This window comes from Populus alba, chromosome 9 (genome assembly GCF_005239225.2).
Source record: "Populus alba chromosome 9, ASM523922v2, whole genome shotgun sequence".
NCBI classification, from domain to species: domain Eukaryota; kingdom Viridiplantae; phylum Streptophyta; class Magnoliopsida; order Malpighiales; family Salicaceae; genus Populus; species Populus alba.
Window position 1 is genome coordinate 10,423,552 of NC_133292.1, and position 10,215 is coordinate 10,433,766.

A 10,215-nucleotide genomic window follows, 5' to 3' on the forward strand; every position below is an offset into this window, starting at 1 on the left:
GGGAGGACTCTTATTTAAGCAACTCTTTAAGTCCTTATAAAGGAGTTTTAAAAAAAAATATATATTCTAAAAAAGTGAATTATTTTTAAATGTTTGGTAGTATTATGAAAAATAAGTTAAAAAATATTTTTTAATATTTGATTATATCATGGAAAATAAATTGAAAAATAACTTATTAATTTTTTTTCAAGTTTATTAAAAGAATAAGAAACAAATTTTACAAATTAAAAAGTTGAATGAGAATAAAATTGAAATAAAAAAATCTAATTTCATAAATGGTCTCAAATAAAATAAATAAAAATAAAAATAATAGAGATCAAATTTGACAGATAAAAAAATTAATAAATAGATTAAATTTAAAAAATTACAATTTCATAAATTATTTCAAATAAAATAAATAGCAATTAAAAGAATAAGAACCAAATCTGATAGATAAAAAAATTTAATTAAAAAAATAAAAATAATAATAATTAAAAAATAAAAATCAAATTTGATATAATCAATAAATAATATGATATTTTTAAGTTTTTTCTAACTTTTAGAAAGTGTTTTTTTACTTTAAATAAAATAAAATATTTTCTTGAAAATTAAGTTAATTTATTTGAAGTAAAACTTATTTTTTATTGATAAATTTTTTTATTAGCAAATAATTACACAAAAATTTTAAAAGTAATTTTTTAAAAAACTACGGCCTAAGGAAATAACAGCAAAATTTCACACGAAACAAAGTGCACTGCGTAACCAATGATGAATATTACGGGCGGCTATTTAAACAACGAATTCGACACCACACAGGTGATAAATCCTCAATAGAGTAATTATTAACAGTGATAAATTATTAATGATTGCATTAAGAGGCACGGCTATATATATATAAATTATTAATGACAACACACAGGTGATAAATCCTGATCAATAGAGGAAGTATAAATCCACAAGAAATAATTTTTTAATGATATTAAATTATAATATAATAAAAAATCCTTTTATTTTTGGTATAGCAGATCAGTTTTTTTTCTATTAAATTTGTTCCTTTTTTTATCATATATTTAGCTTTTATTATTAATTTTATTATCTTTCTAATATATTCTCAATGATTAAAAACAAAAGAAAAAAGCCATGTGAATATTTGATAAAGGGGCCTACCAAAGCCAATCTTTTCTGAATATGTTGCCTTGACTTGATGGTGTACGGCTGTTTCTTTTAATGCATTTGATATAGAGTCATCAGCCTTGAGGTAAGCCATGTGAACCCTTCTCGCCATGGGTCCTCCCCTGAGAAAAGAAACAGCCCTTCTAGAAAAATTAATTAGTTTAAGGTTATTTGTTTACATGAAAGTAATTTTTTTTATAAAGTGAATTTTAGGGAAAGTAAATTTATAAAAAGTAAATTTAAAGAAAATATTTTTTTATGTTTGGTAGTGTTATGGAAAATGAATTGGAAAACACTTTCCAGTGTTTGGTTGTATTATGAAAAATGAACTGAAAAATAATTTATTAATGAATTAATTTTTTTTTCAAGTTTATATAATATATATAAAATATTTAATCACTTACAATTGTTATAACCTAATTTTTGACCTTTTTTATTTTTTATTATTTTAAAAAAAGATGATGAAAAATAAAAATAAAATAAATGAAGAATGAATTAAAATTTGGGTTAAGGGCAACATGATTGGAAGTTTAAAGATTTAATTAAACTCTTGACTAGTTTAATTAATTAAATCAAGGGTTTAATTGGAGAATTGATTTAATTAAATTTTAGATTATTTTAATTAATGAAATCAAGAGTTTAATTGAAGAATTAATGAGTTTGAGGACTTAATTAAACTTTGATTTAATCAAAAACCCAGGACTTAAATAAAATAAACCAAGAGAACCGGCTTCGTCTTCATTTTCAGGAGCAGCAAACCACAACTTTGCATTTTAATTCACTTGCTACTGTAGCAGTTAATTATAATTCATTAGGTAGACGTGTGCTATGCACGCCAAAAGGAAAGTGTTTTCCTTTCTTTAACAGAAGGAAAACACTTTCCTTTCTCAAAGCAGCGATTTTATGTTGACCGGAATTAAGTTTTTGTTGACTTACTATTTTATATTGTTACCAAACATGAAAAAGTAAGGAAAATGAATTCCAGAAATTCATTTTTCTTGAAACAAACAAATCATAAGAATATAATTGCAATTTTTATGCTAAAAACTCAATCTCAAAAGCCCTCGTACACCTTCTCTCTCAGTCCTTGTGTTTTTCACGCCCCTAAACCACTCACCTTCTCGCCTATTTATAATGGTCAAAATATTTAAAATACAAAGAAAGAATAAATTTGATGAGCAAGAGTACAAAGCTTGGAGTCTACTCAGCACTCTTCTTTAATCCTCACTCCATTTACTTGCCTCTTATTTCAAGGGAAAAAAACAAAGCCAAATCACCAACAAATCTCACCTTGGCAAGCTGTTTTCAACCTCTTGGATGATTTATTAACTTCGAGCTCTTGTAAATACCACAAAACAGAAATAGAAATAACCATTGATCTTGAATTTTTCCATTTACACATGACCTAAATCAACAAACAATCTTAAAATTACGAATTCATTTCATAGGTAACATCGAATGCCTTTATCCTCTTTACTTGGACACAGACATTGTTACAGAGTATATATATCATTAAAATCTTAATATGAATAATATTCACAAAGTCATCCATGGCATTAAAGGGTTTTTAGTTCATTTCAATCATATCACAATTATGACTTGAGATTTCTGTTTAATGGTTTTAGTTTTAGACCTTGGAAAGAGTGGAAATCTAAAACTGAAGGCGGGTTACTTCCTATAAGACCGTTGGAACCAGACAAGTACAACGTGTAGCAACGGGCAATTTCTGGACTTAAATAGTAGACACCATTGATGAGTGGCTCTTTGCCTTCGAGAACAAGAATCATAGTGTTATTAGATGCATGTCCATAAATATACCAGTGTTCAGCTGCCTGTTTTGAAGAATTAATAGTGAGTGACGCCAGGCTTGGACCAAGATGTGTGTCTCGATTAGGTCTCCAGGAATCAAGTGGTATCTGTGGATAAATAAGAAAGAGAAACTCAAAAACGCTGTCGAGCTTATCCTTGCTGAGCTTAAAGCCATCAGCCAAGTGGTGTGTGAAGCGTCCCTTTTGGAAGAAATACAGGCACCCATTTCTCATCTCTATAAATGCAGCTACCTCATTTGACCCTTCCAACTCCCAAGGTGCTTCACTTACAAATTCTCCCCTTCACTACCAGAACCATTTCTATTCAAATCATACATTTCCTGACATGGGTATCCTTAGTTTTCCCTCTGTGGCTCGTAATGCCAAGAGAATCCTCAAACATCAGTCTCTTCTGAGTAGAAATCACTCAAATCTTCCGAAAGGGCACGTTGCAGTGTACGTTGGAGAATGCCAAAAGAAGCGGTTTGTGGTCCCAATTTCATATATTAATCATCCTTCTTTCCTAGCCTTGCTTGATCGATCTGAGGAAGAATTTGGCTTCAATCATCCAATGGGTGGTCTTACAATTCCTTGCAAAGAAGATGCCTTCTGTTGCTACCCAATTTTTGACCCATCTTTTTAATAAAGTTTTTGAAAAATTCAAAAATAGTGAAAAACAACAAAAATCCAAAAATATGTTTTTAATATATTTGCAATGTTTTTAGCATTTTCAACGTCGTTTAAAAAGAATTTAATTTTTCAAAAGATTTTCAAACGCGTTCGACTTTTCACGCGTCGTTTTTAAAATCATTGATTTTCCTCATCGAGTCGACGTTGATATTGCTCGTTTTCAAAAAAATACAAAAAAACAAGAAAAATCAAATTTTACAAAAAAAAAAAAGAAAAAAAAGAAAAAAAAAGTTAAGAAAACAATTTTGAGACCCAAATAATATTTTTGCAGGGAGTTTTGAATATTGGAGGGGGAGGCAACCTAAGAACTTTTTTTTTTTTTCTCTTCACCCGAAAGCAGCCGCTCCCCTTGGCCCAATAACATTTAATCCCTCTCTTTTAGCTGAAAATTAGGGACTTAGCCCCCCACCCATGGTCTTCTTTTCCTTGTTTCCAGCCGACATGGAGGCCCCTCCTCATGAGGAGAGCCCCTATTTCTTCTCATCCCCAGTGATGTCAAAGGGGGGAGAGAGGGGGGATTGGTGAATTTTTTGGGGAGGACCCGAGGGCAGTGGGCAGAGACCAACGGATGTCCCTCACCTTTTGAGTTTTCTTCTTCTCCCTGAACCGGCCAAGAAACACAGCCGAGAGCCCCCTCCAAAGCCATTTTTTTTTTCTTCTTCCTCAGCCTCCCGAAGACCCCACCTCCACCAGACCTCCACTTTACCCATCGCAGCCACCGAACCAGCTCCCCCTCACTCTCTTCATCAGACCACAAGGAACAATAACCCAGCACAGCCAACACCCCAATTCCCCCGTCTCCCTCCTGGCCATATATATATATATATATTTTTTTTTTCAGCCGACCCACTCTGCTGTCTTCCTCACCCTCACCGGATAAACCAAGAGCAGCGTCCTCTTCTCCTCTGATCTCATTAGCAGCAGCCGGTCAACGAACAGAGCCCATAACAGCGGCGGCCGAGCTCCTCCAGCACACCGAGACGCCGCCCCTCACCGCTGATCTCCCTTCCACCAAGCCACCGATCTGCAGGCGATCTCCTCAGCACCGCCACCGATCTCCCCACGATTGAAGAACCCAGCTCAGCCACACCGCGAGACAAGCTCCCCTCCTCCAGCCGTTTCTCCAGCGGCGGCCCGCAGCAGCGCCGTCCACAGATCGGCAGCCACCGCCTCCAATACTCCTTCCACAACCACCAGATCAGCCGTAAGAAAATGGCAGAATAACGAAACTGAACAGCAAAAAGGAGAAGGAGACCCGAAACAAAGAGGAAGAGAAATAAATTGAAAACAGAGAACAAAAATTAAAATCGACTGGTGTGCGTTCTTTGCTTGATCTGCAGGTCGGCGCCAGCGAGGAAAGAAGAGGGGAAGAAGTCGATCCGGACCCCCCTGCTGTTGGATTTTTTTTTTTCTGGTGGCGCCACGCGCCGCCCCTGTTCCCGCGCCTAGAAATCCTGCCGAACACTGTTCCCGCTGCATCCCTGTAATTTCAGTCGATTTTGGGGTTAATTTTGTAATTGTAAAATTGTTTAATGTAATATTTGTGTAATTTTGAGTTTATTTTTTTTATAGTTTGTATTTTATGTAAATGTGGATGACAAAGAAAAAGAAAAAGAAAAAGAAAAGGAAAGGAAAGAGAGTGATAATAATAATAATAAAAAAAGAAATGTTTGTGTGTGTGTGTTTGTATTGTTTTTGTTTCTATGTATGTTATTGAATAAAAAAAAAAACAAGGAATTTAAATGTTTTTTTTTTGTTTTGGGCGGGCTGGAACATCAGCTCAGTCTCTTTTCACTCCGGGCTGGAATATCAGCCCAGCCCATGCGGCTGGGCTGAGTCCATTTTTTTTTCTTTTTTGGGCCGGAACATCAGCCCATGCCCATGGGTCTGGGCTGAGTTCATATTTTTTCTTTTTTGGGCCGGAACATCAGCCCAGCCCATGGGTCTGGGCTGAGTCTGTATTTTTCTTTTTTTGGGCCGGAACATCAGCCCAGCCCATGCGGTTGGGTTGAGTCCAGCCCTGTTACCAGAGGGCTGGAACATCAGCCCAGCCCATGCGGCTGGGCTGAGTCCAGCCTTGTGGCTGGGCCAATACAGGCCCAGCCCAAGCTATTTATTATATGTATATATATATTTATTTATTTATTTTGTGTTTTTTTTTTTTTTTTACATATAATTTTTTTTTTATATGATAAAATTGCAAGAATAAAGAAGAATTTAATATTCTGATTTCATCACGGATAAAGAATCATGAACTTACATGTAAGTTGTATTTTTTGAAATTCGATGAAAGAACAGAATTTTTAAAACTTCTTTAACACATCAAGTCCACAAAGCAGCTTACCTCAGGTAGGGTGCGTTAGGGGTGCTAATACCTTCCCTAACCACAACCAGTCCCGTACCCGCGATCTCTGACAAGACCAGTACATCAGGTTTCCTAGTAGCCCTCAATGAATTACTAGGTGGCGACTCCAAAGAACCAAATCAGCAAAACAGGACGAATAATCGCCAGCCGATGCCGTGCGCCTGGTTTTTTTTGGGGTGCGACAGAATGGCGACTCCACTGAGGAAGGTATTGTTTTCAACATTATTGGACTAAGCTTTGTATATTTGATGTGTATGTTTTTGCATTTTTGTGTTTTATTTTTATTTTTTTTATCCATGCATTTTGTAGAATTATCTCATGCATCACATAGTTAATTTTTTTTAAAGCACACACAAGCTTCAGGTTAGGAGGGGGACTAGCAGCTTACCTTATGACTTTTAGTCAAGGTTTAAGTTTGTGTAAACCCTAACTCTTCGTTGAGTGCTTAGACTGGTAATAGTTGGACACATACCATCTCATTGCCTACAAGCCCCCATATTGCCTCCACGAGGGCGATCACTGGGACAACAAGAGACCTTTTTTAGAGACCGAATAGTAAACCTACCTTTTGTCTCACTTAAAAAGATTAGAACCTGCCTGTAGGATGTATGCTCCGTAAATATTTGTTTTGCATCCGAGCAAACCCTTCTTGAAGCATCTTGAACTCAAGACTTGTGGGTGACACATTGGTCGTCACTCCGAAAATTTTCATTGTAGAGTTTGGGCAAAAATCATGATTCTTGTTCCATCATACAAGAGTTACGACCATATTGTCACCCCTCGAAGGGCGAGTTCATCATATAGATTACATATTCATAAATTTATCATGCATGTACCGGGTTGAAAGGTAGGTCCCCCGCACAAGCTGTGCTGCACGTGATTGAAGAAAGATGATGGAAGTGAAGAAAGGTGTCGGATAGAGGCTCATTATCAGATTAAGGTTGAGAGCCTCAAAGGTGAAATAGCTAGACTCAGATTTGCTTGAACAAGTGTTGAGTATTTAAATGGAAAGAGAATGTCTGCACAGTCTTCTGTGGGAACACTGTTTGTCCACGTCCAAGTGAAGCTGTATCTCTCCTTTTCAGTCATGAACAACAGCAACAATGCCTTCAGTCATCAACTAATGACAACTCTGATTCTTGTCCAGTTGTACTGTTAAGTGTTCATCGCCTCCACATCATCTAATAGAACCAAACGACTACTAGTCTCCTGTTCATGGTGCATTAGTCTGCTTTGAAGTTACCCCAATTATGAGCTCAATTCCAATTCAGCAACACAAGGTGTTAGTCTGAAAAATCATGATCAGATACTGAACTTCTAAGTGTGGCACGAGCAAAACATTATACTAGGCAAAGGAGTCAGGCCTAGTCTGAAAATATGAGTAGTTGTCGAACTTCAACGTGGCAGAGCTCTCTCTACAAAAATTTGTTTATGATGCTGCAAGTTGAGAGTGCAAGAGAGGATCTACTAATTACATATGCTACAAATATTTCTCTCGTCAATTTCAGCACGAAGAAATTATAGCATGTTGAAGAGCCAGATTTGGTTTGAAAACATGGAGCAGACATCAAACTTCAACGTTGCAGAGATCTCTCGGCAGGAATCTACTTGAGGATTTGTAATTGGGAAATCCAAGAAGGGATGCAGTGGTTTCAGATTGTCCACAATTTTCTCCTACCAGTATTGGCATTAAAACGCAAAAGTGGCTGTTTGCTGCACCGTCAATGAGGAATCAAAGAGAAAATAGAGGAGTTGTGGATTCATCAGTTTCTCTTCCAATTTTGACAATATATGATTCCATACATTTTTGTTTTTGCGCACTGCATGGATTACCTAGATATTGACGGGTTTCCAACAATCCTAAAACCACAACAACATTGGAAGATTGAAATGATGTTGTGAGGATTTGCCGAAGGATTGAACAAGCTATGAAGAGAGGAAAGATTGAAGGATCTGCCATGGATTCCAGAACCATGATGAGAGGTGAATCAAGAGATGACTTTGACAGTGTGAAACCTTAATTATGTGGTCTAGCCAGGTCTCACGGTAGCATCAATTGCTCAAATGTCTTTGCCAAGTTTGACATTCCTCTGCCGCTTAAGTTTGTCGACCAGGATCTACCAGATTCCAGAATTTTGCTTGACTCCGACAAATCCCATGTAATCACTATTTTCCAGGTGGTTCAATCCAGATAAGAGATGTGATGTCATGGTGGGGTCCTCAACCATTTCAATGGAGCAATTGCAAGAATTTCAAGAAGCGATTCTGAAAGTTGGTGAGCAAGGGACAAGTGGAGCTTGCAAAGGAGGGTGTCATTGGCTATATTGTCCCCCGAACATCATCAAAATGACATGTGATCGAAAGTGCTTAGGCAAAACACAGATATTGCCAGAAAAGCTGATTCAAGAATGGTGATGAACAGTCAATCATATTGTTTTGGAATTCTGCATTTTGTTTTGATATCACATCTCATCCTTCAACGAAACATGCCTTGCTTTTGTCTCTTTGTTGTTTTGAAATCAACAGATGTTTATCATTTTATTCTGATAAAATATTTTGATCAAACTCCAACATGCAATAAAGGCTAATCAATCCAGAAGATTAAAAGTGTTTTGATTACAGAAATGACTCGATGCTTGAAAATAACATGAGGTGACTAAACAATTTTAAACTCATACCTCCTGAAACTGAACCACACATCATATAGCTAAGTTTTAGCAGTATGCATAATGACATGTAGTGGATTCGGTAGTTATGGACTCGTGAATCATGATTCTTACAAGTCCCAATCATTACATTGGATGAGGTCAAAATTTATCAGTTCTAACCGACCTTGCTTGAAATGAGAAAAGGCCATCTTTGATATTCCCTTCACTTTCTAAAAATTATATCCCTTGTAGTCCCATTTTGAGCTTGATAGAATATTTTTTTTTTTATGAAAACCCTGACTAGGATCACACCCCACACTGGGGGCAAATGAGAGATATTTTGAAGACATTGATGTAATTGATGGATAAAGGGGAAGGCTTAGAACAAAAGTCCAATGATTGAGAGAGAGATAAAACAAAACACATAGACTGGGGGCATATGGGAAATTTTTAAGGAAGGCTATGATAAAAAAAAAAAAAAAAAAAGAAGTTGAAATTGCCTTCACTTAAAGACAAGTCAAAGATAAAGGAAGGAGAACACCTATCAAGTCTATGAAGAGCAAAAGAAATTTCAATCAAGGAAAGGCACAACAAAAGTCAATACCAAAAAAAAGACTAAGTTATAAACGTGACTTTCGGTGTCCATTATAAAGCCTCTGATGTTATCAGATGATTAAGGTTGGTTATTCATCAAGGAAAGGTGGATTTGCATTATAACTTATGTTAAGAAAAGTCTGAACTTTGAGGATAACAAGGTTATGTGTCATTTCCTCTACAAAGACAACAATAGAAAACAAGTTGATGAATAATTGATGTTGATCCTAGGTTTTTGAAACCCTCAAACACCTTTTGAGCCTTTGAAATTCCTTTCTTTTATAGCCATGAACCATAGCCTGCATTACGTGCTCTTAAAAGCCCTTTTTAATCAAGCAAGCAATTTGAACCGATAAATGACGCTCTCAAAACTTGAAGAGCTTTTCCATAAGGGTCGTGACTTCATGAATTAAGCTATTGGTTATTATGCATGCTGATAAAACAAGTGCTAAGAAAAGAAATAATCTTTCTTGATAAAGCCTAAGTGTTGACTTGGGTGCCTTGCTTTTGAAATTCATAAAAAGGTCACCTCATCATAGACTATCAAATGATATACTCAATATCAAAGATTCAAATTGATACAAAGAACCATGGAAAAAGCCATTTTAATCCTACAACGGGTCGATTTCTGTTTTCAAAATACAAGACAATCAAAGGACTGTGTATTTCGAATAACGTGTGTTGGGTCTTTGATCAAAAAGCTTGATTTTCAAAAGATTTTCAAAAAAGGACATCTCTGATTTCATTTCAACAAACTAGACTTTGAATAGACATGATCTTTGAAATATGAGAGTTGATTCCAGAACAAGGAAGATTATCAAACACAGAAGAACATTGATTGAGTATGCAAAATCATTGATAGAAATGACATTGAAGTCCTCGACACTCCTTGAAAAGTTGAGCAGCTGGGGGCAATACAGTGGACCTTAAGAAGGAAAACAAACAGTATCCAGATCAG

General features: G+C 35.9%; 1 protein-coding gene across 1 annotated transcript; it reads left to right on the top strand.

The window, feature by feature from the left end:
• The first annotated feature begins 3,002 nt into the window (after nt 1–3,002).
• Nucleotides 3,003–3,603, top strand: LOC140955963 (auxin-responsive protein SAUR21-like). Its single transcript, XM_073411455.1, has one exon. It carries the CDS (start codon nt 3,307–3,309, stop codon nt 3,601–3,603), a length of 297 nt encoding a protein of 98 aa, XP_073267556.1. The 5' UTR covers nt 3,003–3,306.
• The last annotated feature ends 6,612 nt before the right edge of the window (nt 3,604–10,215 follow it).